Source organism: Apus apus, chromosome 19, assembly GCF_020740795.1.
Source record: "Apus apus isolate bApuApu2 chromosome 19, bApuApu2.pri.cur, whole genome shotgun sequence".
Taxonomy (NCBI): Eukaryota; Metazoa; Chordata; class Aves; order Apodiformes; family Apodidae; genus Apus; species Apus apus.
In genome coordinates, this window is record NC_067300.1 from 1080029 (window position 1) to 1099729 (window position 19701).

At 47.1% G+C, this 19701-nt stretch overlaps 1 protein-coding gene across 6 annotated transcripts in view; it reads right to left on the minus strand.

Moving 5' to 3' along the window:
- The window catches only part of ZNF618 (zinc finger protein 618), a 161456-nt gene that overhangs the window by 81076 nt on the left and 60679 nt on the right, over positions 1-19701 (minus strand). For all 6 annotated transcript variants that reach the window (XM_051636475.1, XM_051636474.1, XM_051636472.1 and 3 more), the window contains exon 2: positions 13873-13916. In XM_051636475.1, coding sequence (XP_051492435.1) covers positions 13873-13916 — 44 coding nt within the window. The remainder of the gene's footprint in view (positions 1-13872; positions 13917-19701) is intronic.

The window sequence follows — 19701 nt, forward strand, 5'->3', positions numbered from 1 at the left end:
AAAATGCAAAACATTGATAAAGGCAGCAAAAGCCATGGGGTGGAGGGAAAAAACATCCCTCCTTCGGTGTGGACAGCGGAGGAAGATTAAATTCAATCCAGTCTAATTCCCACTGGTAGGCAGGGAGATGAAAGCAGCCCGTGAAAGGCACCTCAAGTGAAGGCAAAACAACTCTGTTGCAGACAGCACAGCACCCTGCACTTGCCAATCCTGGACAAAACAACATAAAAATCAACGCAGGAGCCAAGTGAGGCTAAAGATACAGCTTTCTGAGGAGATTATAAACTGGGTAACAATCACAGAATCATAGAATTGTCAAGGTTGGTAAAGGCTTTCAAGATCATCAAGTCCAACCATCCATCCTACAACCCCAAACCACTAAGCCATCTTATGAAACACCATGTCTACCCCTTTTCTGAACACCTCCAGGGGTGGTGCCTCCACTGCCTCCCTGGGCAACCTGTTCCAATGGTGCCTGGCTTTGCATTGTGCCACATCTGGATATAAACCACCCCAACATGGCACGGAGCAACCAACGGCCACGTGCTGCAAGGCAAAATGCTGCCCTCACTGTGTACTGCTCCTGGGCACAGGCATCTCCACAGGGCTCCTGGAATGGTTGATGTGGGGCAAATGCATCAATGCTCTGGAATTAAATTTAACATCACTGCTGCTAAAAATTACAGATGATCCATGGAGGGGTGGAGAGCAATGACTGTGAAAGGGACACCAGCAGTTGCAGTGCAGTCAGAAGTGTCCAGGAACCATGCATGAACCCAAGAACAGCACCCAGGGTGCTCAGCCCTGATGCCAGCTGGCAGGTCACGCTGCAAGCACACAGAGCAAGGCTCTGACATACAGGACTAACACAATTTTCCAATACACACACCTGGGACTGAAGAAGGAGGTGGTTTTCTCCCTGTATGAAGCCATGGTGAAGCCAGTCCCAGTGTGCTGCAGACAGACTGAGAGCCCTTGCTTTTAAGAGGCACTGAGAAAAGCTGGAGAAGGTTCAAAAAAGAGGCACTGGAATGGTTGGAGACTGGGAAAAGATACTTCATGACTTTGCGAGACCAAACAACTTCAATCCATTTCTCGTGCCAAAAGGAAGAGCAGGAGATGATTTGATTGCAGTGTATTATCATCAGCATGGGGACAAAATACTGTCTTTCCTTAATTTGGCAGGGAAGAGCAGAATGCAAGCTCATTGCTGGAACCTTGGGCCAGCTGAAACGAGCCATAAAATATGAGCACGGATGGTGGTCCAGTGGAACAACCATTTTCCAAAGCATGTGCTCAGGGAGAACAAATCTTGCCAAGTCTTCAAGCCCCGAGTACCCGTATCTGGCTGATCCTGGATTACTGGGCTCTGTACACTGGCCACTCTTGGTGGCCTGAAGCTGTAGGAATATACAAATTATTAGACCAGACTGAGGGACCCTCAAAAACCATTCTTCACACTCGCCGATTTTCTGGATCCAACAGTAACTTCCTGGCTGGGCTGTCTGCTCATAGGTGGGACCTACACCTGCAAATATTAATTGAGAGCAAAACTATTGCCCTGGCATTGCCCCATGTGTAATAAGCTTGAGCAGGTACTTGGTGTGCAGAAAGACACCAGCCCCACATATTTTAGCCACTATCTTCTGCATGACTTCATACTACAGAAGCCCTAAAAGCAGCAAGGGGTCCTCTCAAAAGCAAAATAAGCAAAACCATAAAACCCAGCATCACTGGATTTATACAACAATCTTACAACAATTTTAAAACAAACACAGACTTCCTCTGTCTTTGGACACTTTCTAGGAGAGGTGAAGGCAGCAGCCAGGTTACAGAATGGGTACAATGGGGAGATGAACCCACGGCCCCACACTGCTCCCCCCAGCACAACATGCAGGGCCAGGCACACCCGGTGACCCGCAGGGACATCTGCACAGCCCCGTGTCCTCCTCAGACCCCAGGAAAGAGCCCTACAGTGCTGAAAAGGGAAAAAAGTACAAGCATTAAGGGGTTTTTTTCAGATTATATGAATCTATGAAAACACATACTGAAAAGTGTGTGGTTATGGATGTACATACATGTATATATGCATGTATACACATCAGAAGGGTTGACCCTTGTGTCTCTGGCAGTGTCCTCCTTGTCACACCCCCTGCTACCCCCTCCTGCCACGGCAGCCCCAGGATACACATTCTCTGCTGACACCCTGAGGTATCAGTGTTTTATTGCATGAGCCAGATCCTGTTTCACAGGGCCCAGGGCCCTGGGCTCAGGGATGTGCAAGCCAGAATGCAGGAAACACCATCCGGCACCAAGCTGGAATCAGTCCCACACCACCTGGGAGCAGTTTCAGCTGCCTTTGCCATGGCCATTGCTGCTTTGCTCAAGAAGGAAGAGCTGTGTTCTTCTGTCACTCATTATTTCATTTATTGCAGAGATTTTCTAGTCACTGGCTGATGTCAGGCTTTAGGCCAAACTTCAACTGCTGACTCCCTCCAGCTCAATGTCCACAGGAACATTCTGGCTTTGCAGAATACCTTAACATAAATTTAATCAAATAGCAACACAGTCCCAGCCTCCTTTCTCCTCTGGATGTGCTATGCAGGAGAGCCAGGAGACTGTGATTACTTTCTATGATCCATGAGAGGAGCATCACCAGCTGCTGATAACAGCAGGTGAAGGTGATGGACCCTTCCCACCTTCCGTGCTCATAGAAAGTATCACCTTCATCTGTATCCCCAGAGCCTGCAAAGCACTGAGGGAGCGACCACACAGGAGAACTTCTCTGAAGACTAGAAAATGAGATCCTGCAAGGTGATGGGATTAACTCAGTGGCCTCAGTGACAAAGGAAGCTGTCCCCAGTGGCACAGCATCACAGCGACTGTCACTCACGTGGTGATTGTCCAGTCATAGTTCAATCTCTCATTCTGCTTGGATACCATGACCAGGAAGGTGGGTCCCTTTCCAGGCCACGAGCAGAGGGCTGATGGAGAGATGCTGCAGATGGCAGTATCCCCAGATCAGCCCAGTCTGAGCAGCGCTGAGCTGTCAAAAACCTCACCCAGTGCCTCTGCTGGGGACTCCACAGCTTTGGAGAGAAGAAGGCAGGAATGGTGGAAGAAAGCTCTCCTAGCAAGAACCAGCATCACTTTCTTCTGGCCCCCTGTGAAATCCAGTTAGTGCTCCTGGGATGAGGGCAAAAACAGGATCAGTCCAGGCTTCCTGGTACTGGAGCTTAGTTACCCAGTGATGCTTCAGTTACTGAAGTGATGCTGTGCTCACCTGGGTGTCATTGTCCTGTGGATGCAGGGTAGAGCTGGACTGAAGGAACAATTCTGATGGGACAGTACAGTGCAAAGCCTCCTGCTTTGGCTGGGGAAACAGTAGCAACACCACGCAGCAAAAGAGGAAAGAAAAGGAAATTACCAACACTGGAAAACTTCAGAGGGGATGGAGAAAGGTGGATGCACAGCCACAGAAGAACCACGTTTCACTGAGGAGACATCATCCACCACAGTCTCCATCACGCATGCTGACCCAAGAGAGGTGACCCACTGAAGCAGCATTTCTTTACCCCTCCTTTGGTCCTTGGATGTTGGATCCCTTGCAAGTCGTGCACTTTGTGGCGGTTCAGACACGGATTCCAGGGTGAGAAGCAGCGGAATCGTTTATTATGAGAAAATGCTCCCTTCCATAGTTTTACACTAGGAACCGAGAATAAGCAATCAGGGTACAGAGAATGTAAACAGCACTCACACCTGCTCCTAGGCACTTACACAGACCTTGGGTTCCCGGGATGCAGCCAACCACACACCAAACACACAAAAACAGTGTTCTGATTTTTGTCAATGTTCACAGTGCTGCTCACAGCAAGCCCTGGCCCTTAGCTGGTCTCATACTGTTTTATCTACTTCTTTACAGATAGAGGAGGCCCTTTTTCTTTTCCCATGGCTATTCTCCACAGCACTTGGTCGGCGTTGTGCCAAATTTCTCCTCCTCTGCTTAAGAGCAGCTCAAGGAGCCTCCAGATGGAGTTGAGGATAAAGCAGCAGCAGATCCAGAACAAATTTCTTCTCCAGAAATTCCCTGAGAGCCAGTGACAGAGCACATGTTGCCTGGTGGAGGGCAGCAATCGGGTCCCAGCACCACCATGTCCAGAGCTGGTTCTGCTGTTCCTCCCCTGCTGGCAGCACAGCCGGAGCTGATGCAGAACTGCTGGAAAGGTGTCAAGAGAGGGTCAGCAACACTGGGGGTGAATATTCAGTTCTGCAGAGACCAAGGCTTACTGGTTTTGGGTGGGGGGATGCAGAGGGAAGAGGACTATGCAGCTTTCAGGATGTCAGCTAAGTCAAATATTGATGTTTGGTCCTGGAAGCAGAAGTACTCCCCACAATGAAGCATGAGGTGACCACGTCTCTGAGCACTGTGACCATGAGGCACAGAGCTCACCCTCTGCTAACACAGAGATCAGCCCCAGCTTCCGAACTCCTGTGGGACACTGCTGGTAGCACTGGTACCAGTGGTGAGGCCAAAGACTCCACTTGGTGGAGACAGCAGTGCACAAGAACTAAGGGAGAACTGAGCATGAGTCAGATCCTGCTCCTGGGCATCTGCAGCCACCCCTCTCGTGATGGTTCTGAACACAGTCCCCAGCTTCAAGCCATCACCTTTCTGGATGAAACAATGCAATTTTACAGTGCTTAAATGTGGCCTTCCAGGTATCAGCTGCAGTTCCCTCTGCATTTAGCATCCATGGCATGATGTCCCCTAGGAAGAGGACATTCTTCAAACAAAGCACTGTTTGCATAGGACAAAAACTTCTCAGAGACATCAGACCGGAGATGAGCAGAGTGCACATGCACTTCTGGCTCAGACACTACCTCCTTCCACAAGCTGCAGCTAACTTCTCTGTGTCTTTGAGCTTTCTTTGGGAATACCAACTTCCTCTACTGTTTAATGTCTTTACTGAGCTGTGGAGCTTGGCAGTCCAAGAGGCTCTTCCGTGCCGAGGAGGCAGAAGCCGTGGGATCCCACACTGCTCTCACCATCACTCAATGCCTGCCTGGTTGCTCCTGCAGGTGAGGTTCTGCTTCACTTTCCAGAACGGCCTCTGTGGATTTTAAGCATCAAAGAGGGGAGCAAACACTGCACTCTCATGCATCACACCTGACTAAGTAGGCCACGCAGCCCATTACTGCATTACCAGCTCTGCCATCACACAGGGCTCATTTCAACGCCGCTGCGGCTTTGATCAGCGCCTTTCATCTTCCCATGACGTTACGGCCACTTTCATGTCAAATACAAACATGTGAAGGCAGAAGAGACTTAAGGAGGCCTTAATGAAGACTCACTGTGGGGAACTGGAAAGGTAGGGGTAAAAATGGATTCCTGGACCCATTTAGGTAGAGCTTCCCTTGGTCCTACACCCTTGACAGTTCATGAAGGCCAGAGGCTTTAGTACAGACAGATAAGCAAGATAATATGGACAAAGACATTGCCAGTGTGATTTTGGTTGTGAAGCTGAGTAGCCTGGATGATGCCTCATCGGCATCAATGCAAGGAGCAACACAAGGACAAGACAAGGAGCTCTTCTAGATGGAAAGACAGAAAGGAAAGGGCTGACTAGTCACACCTGTCTGCTCTACCTGTGAAGCTGGTGGCCCCCTGCCACCTCGTCTACTGTGGAAGAAGGAAAAGAGAACTGGGTGCAAACCACAGAGCTGCAGTCCAGCAGCTCTGGAAGACTCTCATCTTCAGAGAGTCTCTTGCTGGCTGTGATAAGAACCAGGAATGACTGAAAGCAAATGGGGCCCATCAGCTGCTGCAGCCAGAAGGAACTCGCGTTTGCAGTTTGCTTCTTCTGATCTGGAGTAGCATTCTCATAAATAATGAAAGTGACTAAAAGCTACTTAAAAACACACACTCCCCCCTTATGAAAGAATGAGGAAAAAAACCCCAATTATAAAAGGACATTTCTTCCAGCTAGGAATAATTTGTCATGTAATTCTCTGAAGACAGCAACAGAAACATGTGTGCTCTGTGCTCCCTTTTGAGTGATCAGTGATTGTGTACATACTCAGATGGCTCCTAATGAGGCTATTTTTACTGCACATCCTGCCGAGCTTTTGGGGAGGAGCAAAGTGAGATCAGTCGAGAAACAGTCTTCAACGTCAGCTCCTGTGTGTTTTCTCCTCCAAAGGAGAGGAAAAGGAAACAAATATGGAGGAGGGCAAACTGCTCCGAGTCAACACCTACAAACAAAGCTCTTCCACCTCAACATGGAGCATCTTCAGTGTTTTCCTGGACACCACTCCAGCTGGAAGAACCAGAGACACATCAGTAATGCATGATGGTGTCAGTGATGGTGACACTTTGGCTGAGCATGCTGTGCCCATTTACACACAGCAAGGCACTCTGGTATGGTCCTTGGTGTGCTCTTCTGGTCTGCAGGACCGAAGAGTGTCAGAAGAGCATGGTAATGAGGACCATGACGTGGGCACCTGAAAGAACATGCCCGCTAGGAAAGTATCACCAGTATGATGTTACAACTTGTCTTCCTGAAACCAAAGTGCAGTTGGCTTGTCCCATGCCAAATTAAACAGCCTGAGTGTCAGAAAGGAAAGGAAGCAAAACATGGAAGAAGCTGAAACTGGGTTCAAGTCACAGATGTCTGCCATGGTTTGAAAAGCACCAGAAGGTTCCTGCAATGACTGGAGCTCAGGGAAGTTGAATGGACAGAACAGATGGAAATTAACTTTCATTTTACATGGAGACGAGGCAAGCAGAGACAGGAAAAGAAAGATGTAAATTTTAAATTTGCTTGTCTGATAAATCATTTGTAGTGGCCTTCCCTGTAACTCTCAAGTGCTCCCTGGGGCAGCCCAGCTGTACAGGCACTGGGCCTCACACCAGGAGAGAGATGGAGTGGGTGAGGAAGTAGAGAAACTGCCTGGTGTCCTTCAGCAGGACCATCTCTTTTGCAGACATTACTCAGCAAAATTATTTTCACAGGGGTTGACAAAGATAAAAGCAGCTATTTCTTCCAGTGTTACAGCTGAGCACTCTTCTTCTAGTCTCCATGCCTCCTGCTTCAGCTTTCAGATGTTCCATCACAGACTTGAAAGCCAAAGAGACCAAGCAACTCATCCAACCTCCCATGTCACAGCTCAGAGCTGTTCCACTCTCTAAACTGCACCTGCAGCTTGAGCCAGTGCCTCTTCTATAGAGGCTATTTGGGTGTGCAAAGTGCTGGAGTAGCCATCACATTTCTGGGTCTCTCCTCTGAGCTATTATTTTCCACTTCCAGCATGGATTGCTACCTCTGGCCATTGAGCTCCACCTCACTTGGTTTGCTGGAAAAGAGACTGTTACCAGGATTGTTAGGAGGCTCTTCTGCTGTGTCTTGAATGAAGCAAAGCAAAAGCACATCCTTGTGTACACTGTGCACACGCTAAAAGAAGCCATCTCATTCTTCACTCTTCCCATGAGCATCTTGGAACCTGTCCACATTCTGAAGGACAGATACTGGAGCAGCAGAAGCCACCAGCTCTCTCAGCAACACACATGGTGGCAGCATGTGTCTAAAACCCACATTTTCTCTTGGTCACACAGCTGTACAAGGAGTTCATGGTCACTCATGTTCCACCAGGAGGTTTCAGTTCTCCTCACCATCACCACTTTCCAAGGTGCAACTGTGTATTCTCAAAGTGTGAGTTTAACCTCTGAAAGTAACTGTTGTAGGAAAAACCTGTTCACTCATTCTATGAAGTTCTTTTAGGGAATGGGAACTCCTTCCTCCATCGCCAGTAGAGAAGTGAAGACTTGCTGACAGAAAACAAGCTGGTCAGAGCTTCAGGACATCTTCCACATGCACCATGATCATGTGAACCTCAGGCATCAAGGACTTCAAGGTCACTGCTACATTGTGTTATTTCAAATTTCTCTACTTGTTTTGTCCGTGGTCCTCTAGGCTGTATCCTTGCTTGGTTGGTTTCTTTCACAAGGCTGGTGGATCCACCCTTTGCCATACATGACTTTCTCAAATGCACTTACAACCTTACCAAAAACAAGCTGAAGCCAACCAGGATGAATGTGCAACTCTCCATTGTTGTGAGGCCCATGCTCCAAACTGAGCAATCAGATCTGAGGACACCACACTAACCAGGCATGCAAAAAAATACTGGAGTCGAGAGAAGCAGCCCCAAATCCTGTTCTTATTTGAGACATATTAAGTTTTCTGCTTTTCCCCCTCAAAATAAACTGAAATCAGAGCATGAGACCACACCCTTCTGCAGGCAGTAACGACCACTTAGTTTTTTCTGGAAGAAGTTTGCTCAATAAATACCAGTATTATTATGGGGTTCATAAATTCAGAAAGACCTAAAGGCTTTTCAGAGGAGGGAAGCCTCAAGTAGGATCCCACCAGCCTCCAAGGGCAGCCAGCTCTTAAAAACAGAGGCAACAGCTTTCAAAAACCCCAAACTAATTAACCCAACACTTGGTGGTGTTGGTGTCAGGGATAAAATCTGGGGAGAGCAAACCAACAAAGAGGCAGGCTTAATTTTTCCAACATCTTGGTCTACTAAAACACAAAACCTTTCCAACAACAAACACCTCTTCAGGAAGCACAAGGGGAATTTAACCGTGTGTGCTTTCTTCCAGAGCCCCTCAGCAGCTCCAAATCCTTCAGAAAAGGTAAACAACAGGACCAGATCAGGCTGCCTCTCCTCTTGAAATTCAACATCAAAAAGCAAACCAGAACAATAGTCAAAAGCCACAAAGAATTCCTAAGGTATTAGCAAAACAAATTCCCTCCAGTCCTTATTAGGAATATCTTGAGGATGGTTTGAAGAGGGAAGTCTAACCAAATATATATATATATATATATATAAAAACCTGGCTTATCCAACAAAAAACAAACACAGAGTTTGCCAAAAGCAAAAGAATTCAGTCAGGTTAAAAAAAGCAACATACAAATGATGCAGGTTAAAAACTACATTTAAGATGATAATGGAATCGCTGCCAGCGTCTTGAAATTTTCAAGCGTGGAAATGTCAACAGAGACAAAGAAATTCAGGGGAAAACAAAGAGAATAGATTAGGGATTTATTTATCTCAGTGAAAGAACTTGATGTAGCTTGAGCAAGAAATGGCTGAGGGAGTGACAACTGCCTGTAAATGGCCACATGTCCCCCAGGATGGCCACGAGGAGCCTCTGGGGGACCGTGTCTCCCCCACCAGTGGCAGCGCGGCACGGAACAGGGTCAGTGGGACAAAAGCAGGAGAGAGGTGATTGTCCCCCTGTCCTCAGCACTGGTGAGGCCACACCCGGTGGTGTCCAGTTTTGGGCACTTCAAGAGAGATCTCGAGGTGCTGGAGCAAGGACACAGGAGGGCAAGGAAGCTGGTGAAGGGCCTAGAGAATCAATCTGATGAAGAAGGCTTGAAGGAGCTGGGAATGTTTAGTGTGAGGAAGAGGAGGCTGAGGGGAGACCTCATCAGTCTCTACAGCTACCTGAAAGGTCATTGTAGAGAGGTTGGTGCTGGTCTCTTCTCACAGGTCATTAGTGACAGAACAAGAGGGAAGGGCTTCAAGCTGCACCAGGGGCCAGGAGAGGGGGTGGCCCAGGGAAAACGACTTCCTGGAAACTAGGCTTTCATGAAGACCCTGCAGCTACCACATCTCAGCACTTTATGGTTCCAGAAAGGGATGTTTCTCCACCTCACACCATCCAAAGCCCTCCAAGGTTCTGACACTGGCAAACCAGTGTGGATCATCCAGGAAACACACCATTCCCACAGGGGCTGGGATGTCCCTGAGAGCTGCTGTCTCTTCATCTGTACACTTGACCTTCTGTTGGGTTGCAGGGAAACCTGCCTGGGTCTCCTGCAGCTTCTGCACTGGTCACAGTACAGAGCTGAACTATCCACTCCTCTCCAACCAGCCCAAGGGGACTTTTGGGGTTTTTTTGCACTGGTTGGATTGTTTCTTTTTGAACATGGCTGGTGGGAGTCCTTCAGAGAGCATCACAGCTTATTAAATACCTCACCTCATGATTAATAGTTTTCTCTCTTTCTGATGCAGAAGGAGTCTGAAGCTCTTCATGCTCTGGGAAGGACAATCCCACAAATGGCCTTTTAAAGAAATGTGAAACAATTTAACTTGTTTTGCTTCTTGGACAGCCCTTGGCCTGTTCCTCCATGGTATGTGGAGCCTTCTCCAGAGGTTCAGAGGACCACAATTTCCAGCGTGGGCACACATGGAGGTTGTCCTCCCTGAATACTGGGGACCTGGTTAGGACTGGTCAGCTGGGAGAGGAGCCTGCAGAAGAGCTGGTACCATCCCAGAGCAGAACCTATGCTGGGCTAAAGGAGCTTCTAGGGAAGACATGTCTGCCAGGGACAGAGCAAGCAATGTGGGCAGGAGAGGGAAAGATGCAATCAAGACTGCAGAAGGATGAACTGAGAAGGAGAAAAGTAGGTGTAACCACTTCTTGGTACCTTCTCCTCCATCTGGAGAGTCACATCTTCTAAGACACAGACTGGAATCATCAGACTACCCAAACACCACAGCTTGGTCTGGTGTATCAGGGAAAACTCTACCCTGCCCAAGCTGGGAGACCTTCACGTGCAAGCCTAAAGCAGCTGCTGGAGATGCTCCTGCCTGCACAGCCCTCTGCCTCCCTCCAGGCCAGCACTGCAGAGCCCTCCATCCCAAGAGATTCCCACCCTTTTTGGGACCTCTGCCACAGCGCTGTTAACGCTGCAATGAAGAGAAGACCCATCCAGCCTCTCAGCCAGCTCCCGACCCCAGAAGGTCTGGGATTTTACCTTCACTGGGGGTTGGAGGATGCTTTCCTGCACTGCTACATCTGTGCTGCGAGGGGTTCCCCGGCTGGTGACAGCCCTGGTGCAGATGGGGCTGAGCTTCCAGCTGGCTCCATTCCCTCCACCAACAGATGCAGTTCCTATAGCAGGGTCTGATTTATTCAGCAGGAGTCTCGCACATTAAGTGTAGTTAAGTCTGAAAACAAATCTAATGACTTTAAAATAAATAGCCAACGGAGGACTTGAAACTAAAATTCTTCCTTCCTCTGACACCCTCCATATAAACAATAATAATTATATAAAACCGTGTCTAACACATGACTACACAGGGCTCTGGTGACCAAGAAAAGCACACGCTGCTTGTCAGACATAATTGCACATTTGGTTTTTCAATTATTTCTTGTCAAGATCCAGAGCCCACCATCTGAACACTGACATTAATTATTGGTAAGTAGTTAGTCTAACGATCGCATTATGGAGACTCCCAAGGATTACCCCGAGGTCTGCAGCTCCCAGCGCTGCTCCCACACTGCCCTCCAGGACCCCCCAAGTCCTCAAGGATGGTCACACAGGCTCCCACCACTGCGTGATACCAAATGTGATCCACCACGTTTAGAAAGGGCCTCAGAATAATCACAGAATCAGAGATTCACAGAACTACCTTGGTTGGAAAAGACCTTCAAGATCTTGATCAAGACCAAGATGGGGAGAGAATTTTTACCAGGGTTTGTAGTGGTAGGAGAAGGGGTAATGGTTTTAATCTGGCAGAGGGGAGGTTCAGGTTAGATGTTAGGAAGAAATTCTTCAGCATGAAGGCAGGAAGGCACTGGAACAGGTTGCCCAGGGAGGTTGTAGTTGCCCCCTCTCTGGATGGGGCTTGTGCAGCCTGGTCTGGTGGGAGGTGCTCCTGCCCATGCCAGGGGGGTTGGAATTAGATGATCTTCTAGGTCCCTTCCAACCCAGACCATTATGATCATTGACTCCAACCACTAACCTAAAACTGACAAGTCCTTAACTAAACCATATCCGTCAGTACTGTGTCTGTATAACTCTCTCTACCTCCAGGGAAGTACTTAAGAAGCTTCAAAACTCTCCAGCGGACAGCAGCAAGGCCACTGATCCCCAGGCATCATGTCCCATCCACAGGAGCCCACTCGAGCACCCAACTCTCAGCAATGTGCTCCAACTGCAACTGCCCCTCATGCAAGAAAAAAAAAAAATCCTGCCTTTTATCGGCTTTTAATTTGCTGCCTTTTAATTTTGTTGACTGTTTCTTTTTCCCTTGCAAAAGGAAAAAAGAAGCCTCTGATCTACCTTTTCTGGAGCATTCAAAAACATGCACAGCTTTGTCAGGTTGTCTCTTAGTTGTCATCTTCTCGAAGGCAGGTTTTTTCCTATGCTCCTACTAATTCTCTTCACTTGTTAAAATTTCCCATTAACAGGCATTCACTGAGGGACAGGAACCACAGACAACTCAGTAAGGTGGCAGAGATCAGTGAGCACCTTCTGCCACCACTAATTCTCAGCTGCAAACATCTGCACACACTGACCCGTGGTCTTTCAAAGGCATCCAAGCTGGGGAGGTGATAAGATCATTAACATCCTGGGCCTTCAGAGCTTGAAACATGTACTTGAAACAGAGTAAATGAATTCAATGCAATCAATCAATAAAACCAGCATCAACCCAATACTATGGTTACCACATTAAGTTAAAAAAAAAAACAGCAACAAACCAAACAAGCTGAAGAAAGATAAGATTGTCCTGGCAACCTTGTTTTGTGTGTATATTTCTTGCTGATATAAATTAATCGTTAAAAGCTTCCTCAGCAGTTTGCAATTAGTGAGAGTTTTGAGCAGCAACAACTTTGGAAAAATTCTGCCTTGTACCTGCAGCCACCAGCAACCTCAGATTTCACCAAAGCCCCATTCCAGCCTCCTGTCACTGGCAGAGCTTTCTTGAAATACTAATTTTTTTTTTTCTATTTTATTTTTTTTAAACAGATTTAGTCATCTTCCTTTTTTTCACCATCTTCTGACCCAGCAAAAAGGAATTTGTGCCTGGCCCAGGGTGGAAACCTGCCCCTTCCTCACCTCACAGCTCTGCACTGACTCCACCAGAGACAAACACTGGGCAGTGGACACTGCAGGAGACCTTCCCAGCAGGTCCCCTCAACTGATGGAAGCTCCAATGCAAAGCACACATCCACCATGGAAACACAGCTGTCCTGGGGTGACGCTGCACCCTGAAGCTGCTGCGTTCTGGGGGCTGCTTTGATGACCCCAGCACTGGTGCAGCTCAGACACACGGATGCTGGGAATGGACACTCCCCAACACCTGCTTGGGAAGGACCATCCTTAGTGCTGCCCAGCAAGGCAAGATGTCCTGCAGCATCAGCAGGAGATGGAGAGGCCACCACACAGGGCAGACCCAGCCTCATCACCTCCCTCTCCTGTGTGCCAGGTCTCCCTCCTGCCACCTGGGCTCAGGCTGTGCCTCCTCCCCTCACTGTGCTGGGCTGCTGGGACACATGGGCTGGGGGCTGCTGCACGCCCTGGGCACCCTGCCCACACCAGGGGTGGCAGCAAGGGGGACACCTGGAGCCGAGTCCTCCATGGGGGACCTGACATATCCTGTACCACTGGAGCAGGAGCTGTAGGAGCAGGAGCAGGAGCCTTGGTGGGATCAGAGGAGGATGGGAAACACCCCCTCCTCACCTCTCACACAGGAGCAGGATCTGCACCCAACCACCAGAGCGTGGCCCAAGGTGTCCATCCAGGAACCTCATCCCACCATGGCCATTCCATCACGGTAGGCACAGGTAGGGGACCCAGCCACACCACCTCACACTGCATGGAAACCACCTGTCCTCACAGTCCCCGAGTCCAGAACAATCCCTCTGGCATCTTCTTAGCAAAATCTAGAGGTGGGTGTATGGACACTGCTCCAACAGCTCCCAGCTCACCCTCTCGAGCAGCCGCCCTTCGCTGCCACCTCCGAGCCACATCTGCCACCACCTCCCACCCCAGCCCAGAGACCCAGCCCTACCTGCTGGAGGAGCTCCTCCGCCCACTGCTGTTGCTCTCGTCGGCCTAAGGGGACAAAAGACACGGAAAAAAGGGCTGTTTAGGTGAAGAAAGGCAAGACCACCCTCCAGACTCTTCCTGCTAGCACGCTACGCCGAAACACCCGGGGCTTCTCCATCCATTTCCAGTACTGGTGGGACATGATGAGCACTTGAACCCCAGTAGAGAACTGGAGGAGACCAAGGCAGGATTTCAGTCATGGATCCACCAAGGAGGCAACTTTCTGCGTCGGTTCCAGTTACTCTCACACAATTATTTTGTTGTGCTTTACTGACGTTAAATGTAATAATTCCTTGGATGCAAAAATATGCAAATTGGAGGAGGGGAATAAGGCAGAAACAGCCAAATCCAGTGCTGAGGTGGCTCTGCTCTGGGATTAGAGGGGCAGGTCCCGTGCACCTCCCTTCGTTAGCGATGAATTGCCTAATTGAGCCCCTCTGGGCCATGAGAAGGGGCTGAGCAGGGAGCAACCAGGGTCTCCTCCTTCAGCTCTCTGATGAGAGGCTTCCTTGGAAAGACAATGTTATTCCAAACCCAGAAATTTTATTTCTGAATTTGTGCAAATACAAGTTAAAAGATATTAGCTGCATTTCACATTTTGTGCAAATGGCAGAAACAGGCAATTCATGTGCAGCAGGACGGGGGCCAGCCAACGATTTCGATAAAATAAACCCTTTTTTAATTTAAATGCTAATGCACTGAATTAAAATTTAATAACTGAGGAAATTGAAAAGCCGAGTAGGAATATTGGAAATAAATCCAAGCAGAAACAGCTGAAATTAAAAATTCTAGTGAGTGGGAGGATAGCAGCTAAGCTGTCTTATATGATTACATTTTTTTTTCTTTTTCTTTTTTTTTTTTTTTCAGAACGAAGGGGGGAAGGAAAAAAAAAAAAATCCTATCTTTGGCTGGCTGGAGGGCAGTAAATCGAGAGTGCTGTGATTTATTGCTCAATTTTCCTGAGGGAAAAAGGCTTTCTTTCATGCTGAAATATTTCATAAATTTCAAGCCAGCATAAATTCTTAATTTAAAAGTTATGGAGGTCACATGTAGTGCACTGGTGCAATTCTGAAATCTTAAAGGAATAGCAACCAAAAAAAATTTGCAATTTGATTTTTCTTTTTTTTAATTCTTGCTGTGAAATTTTGTTGAAAGGGATTCTTTGAGTTAACACAAAGCAGAAAGACATCCCAGCTTCCCAAGTTTTAAGAAACCCACTGGAAATGAAGAAATAAAAATCTAATTTGATTACAAAGAGGTATTATTATTATTATTATTATTATTATTATTATTATTATTATTATTATTATTATTATTATTATTATTATTATTGTTAACCACTTGAGGAATTTCTGTTAAAAAATTTCCTCCCCCATTGCCCAGGAAAAGCCAGAAGGGAGGAGCTGACAATGTAATTCCTTCTGTTAGATCTCCAATCTTTTGTGAGCATTGATATGTTCATTTGTTATACAGCCGTTCAGCTACAGAAAGGATGTCAGAGCACCCATAATTCAAAGCAATCAATCAAAAATTAATGATTTGTCATGCTTACACAATAGAAAAAAAAAAAACAAAACCAGCAGCAGCTTTATAGGTTCCTGCAACTGGTAGGTTGTTCAAACCTTCAGGGCATTTTCTAGAAGAGGAGGTCTGAGTGTGCAGGGGAAAAAAAGAAAAAAAAAGGGAAAAAAAAAGGAAAAAAAAAAAGAAAAAAGGCGGGGGGCGGGGGGAGGAGAAGACTTCATATTTGCAGCCAGGGCAGAAACCTTGTGTGTGCTGGGGCATCAGTGTGACCTGAAACCTCCTGGAGAGGAGACATGTTGCCATTCCCATCCCTTTAAAGAGCACAACCCAACCTCACGAGTCCCCTGCAAGCCACAGTCCCCACTCATAGGGGAACTGCCCAGGCTTCTGCCACTGCAATTCTACATGGAAAACACCCACTGGAGATAAAGGTTGCCTGGATGAGTGCTCATGAAACCACAAAATACAGATGGCAAAGCTGAAGGCTCAGCCTGGACACCATTGCCACAGCCCTGCAGTCCCATCCGCTCCTGCCGTATCACCAACTGCCATCTAAATGTTACCAAAAATTACAGCATTTCCATTTGGGAAGCACGTAACCAACCTCAGCTTTGGAAAACCACCTGAGATTGCTGAGTTACTCATCCTCCATGTCAGCAAGAATTTATTTAGATATAAATTCTTTTGGGGAAGGGTTCCTGCAGGGATGGGGCTCCCGACACGAGGCGCGTCCATGTCCCGGTGCCATATTTATTCCTGGTTCCACACACGTGTTGGATGGTGCCCCCCGTGTGATTCAACCCTAATGCAGGTGTTACTCCATGAGGGATCACATGGGTAATTCATTTTATGTTCCTTTTCATATTTGTATTTGGAGTTGAGGGAATGAATTGCTGGAAATAAATGAGGTGGTGACTGCAGCCTCTGCACATCCCAACCATCCCCAAGCGACTGCCTGGCACCTCTGGGGCAAATGCACAAATTCTATTTTCATTTCATCTGTTTTTATATTTTTCTAATGTCGATTTTCTGGCTTTTTGACCTCTTTTCATGAGAAATTCATTAGCAAGTTTCTTTTAAAAGAAAAAAGGAAAAAAAAGGAGCCCCAAGAAATAAAAGCTCAAAACCCAAAAGGCTTCACACCAGCCAAGACATTTTTGGAGAGGAGGACTCTTCTGGGCATCTCCTGTGGGGAAAATACTCCAAACCCACCAAAGGACAAGGGCAGAGCCAGCATGGTTGGTTTTGGGCTGCTGCAGCTGCTGGCTGACTTCTTACTTTAGATCCATTCGACCCAAACACCAAGCCAAGTCTGAGCAAAATCAGATCTGGCTGTCTTACAGGTTTCTGGATGCTTCAATAAGCCCCATCCTCACCAAAGGTGCCACCAGGAGACACCTTCACACACTGCTCCAGTTTCCAAATGGAATTAATGGGCAAATTTTCTGTGCCAGCAACTTGTCTGGGTTACAAACTCTTCAGGAACAGCTCTGGTGAGTTCAGCCCTTGGAGATGCATACACGTATTTTATAAAATCTGGCTGAAATAAGCTTTTTTCCTTTTATTTTGCAGTAAGCGCATTTGGAATCAAACGCAAAGGGATGATGCCTTTTGCAGGCCACCCTATTAATCCATTTAAAATAAAACGTAGCATTTAAATTCTAAAAAGTGGTATTTAAGGACTATAAATACCGTAAGCAAATCCAAGCAGTGAATTGCTGGAAATCACCATTTAACTGCCAACAACCAGGCTGGACTGAAATGGGTCAGAGCAGCTTTAGACAAAGCAGCATCTTTGGGAAGGGCAAAGAGAAATCTCCTGCACCCCAATTTACCCAAGTAATTGAATTTGGTGACTCCTTCATTTCTAATTGAGAAGGTCAAGGAGCAGAGCTGGCGAGTTGGCAAGCAGGAGAGGATGGACACAGGGCTCTGCAACACAGGCTGGATAACTAGTCATACAGTTTCTCCCATGGAACAATTTACAATTCAAAAGATGATTCCCCAAAGCTGCTTTTGTACATATTGGGTATGCTTAAAGTAGTTTTGTTTAACTAATGCTAATAAATATCTTTTAAATTAAAATGCACAAAAGCAGAATGTGGTTTCTGGCCATATGCTGCTCGACTCAAGTTGTAAGTGAAAAGGAAATCATGTGATAAATAAGAAACGTATCAGTCAACATCTTCTCACACGATAAAGTGTAAAAAATTAGGAGTCCAAGCAGATGTTTAACTGACCTGAGAAATGCATGTTTACAGAAAGGGCTCCACTATATTGGGAGAAACCCCCAACGTTCTAACAGTTACCACGAAAGAAAATAAATAACTAAACCCTGTAAAAATGTTAAATGAGATTTCCAAAGATTCCAGCACAGCCTTGGCTGCCTAATCACTTAAATGACGATTAAAAACAATTACTCGAATCATTTGGATTTGTATCCACATACGCAGACTGATCTGCTCCTGGGGGCCTGAGGACCACCTTGGGCTGGGGGTGCTGGGACCCCAAACCTGCCACCAGCAAAGGCCTCCCCAGGTAGAAAAAAAAGGTTTAACTCCATGTATTTATTCACACACAACCACCCCCCAGGGATTTTCCACCAGCTTCACCCCAGCTCTGCTGAGGGAAGATGTCCCTAAATCCACGGGGCTTTGCAGAAGCCAGGAAAGTCAGTTTTATTCTCCAGATGCTTTGTAAAAGGTTTGAGTTACTTGTTTTACCTGAGGAAAAAACAGAAAAGAGGAAAAAAAATAGAAAGAAAAAAAAAAAAAGGAAAAAAAAAGCCCTAAACCCACAACCTACTTTCCTCCAGCACCTTCCCAACCACAGCTGAAGAATTTTCAGCAAAACACAAAATCACCCGCCCAGCTTCAGGAGCAGCAGCACCCGGCGTGGAAAATGTCACCCCCCCAAATAATTAAAAATTTGGCAACAGAAGCAGCTGAAAACAGGTCTCACAAAGGAATGTGCCATAAAAATAACTGCAGGCCTGCCTACCTGCGCTGTCTGTTATTATTAACTTCAGAGCAACAGAAAATGCAGGAAGTGCCTTTTTTTTTTTGCCTTTTTTAAAAAAAAACAAAGGGTGAGACACTGGCAGTTTCCTATTTTATTTTCATTAAATAGTAGGGAAAAAAAACACAAAACAAAACAAAACAAAAAAAAAACCACCACGCAGCCCCACATCACACCAAAACATCTGCAAAGCACAAGGACCCATAAATACGATTGTGCCCCTGGTTTGTTTTTTGGAGCTTTGCTTCCTCCTGTCAACACCTCAGGGAACTCAAACCCAGCTTCTGCATGGTACCACAGTCCTCTCCATCACCCCCACATTGTCCTTCTCACCCCTGCAAGGTCAGCAATGTCCCCCAAAGCTTATGAAGAGCAGGGAACAAGGCTGAGCTGATGCTGAGCTGAGCAGGACCCAAGCCCAGGTGTGTCCCACAGAGCTTTTGCAAATCCCTAAGACCAGCCTCCAAAAGGGATGAATTTTCCACCAGGGAACAAGTTCCTTGGGCTGGAGGAATGTGCTGCCTATTTCCTCAGCTGCAGCTTCCCCTCAAGAAACAACCAAAATAATAATAATTAAAATATCTGCAAGGAAGAAATCTGAGCTCTACCAAAGCATCTTCTCCAGTCCCACTGCAGAGCCCAGCCCCAGGAGTGAGGCTCCCCCCATGCCCATCACGGGGTCTGCAAACACCCCTGGGTCCTGGTCATGGGGGAACAGTGCTGGGACATGTGCCGGGGATGTCAGCAGCAGCTTTAAAAAATAGTAGTGTCAAAATTATTCTTGAGCATCCAGGGGAGTTTCACCCTTTTACTCAGCCGCAGCCTTGCAGTGAAAAAAACCAGCATGAGGTTGGCCCGGGGCAGAGCTCCGTCCTAGGGTAGTGGGAAAACCCAGCAGTTAAAAAAAATCTGAGCTTTTTGAACCCTCCGAGTTTGAGTGTTTTCTGCTTGAGGTCACCAGAAGAGAAAGGCAGTGACTCCCATCCTGGCTGCTCCTACCAAGCCAGGGATGAGCTTTCAAGCAGGCAGAAGGATGACGGAGATGTTGACCACAATAAACTAAACCCAGCAGGGACACGTGGAAATGATGCTCAACACCTGTACATGGGGACATCTCAGACGTGGTGGTACCAAAAGCCCATGGACCACCCATCGGTGTGAAGACCAAAGGTCATGTTTGGGCTCTAATGCAGAGTAGGGGAAAGTCTCCAGCATGCCAGGAGGGTGCTGGTTACTCCTGGACACACAC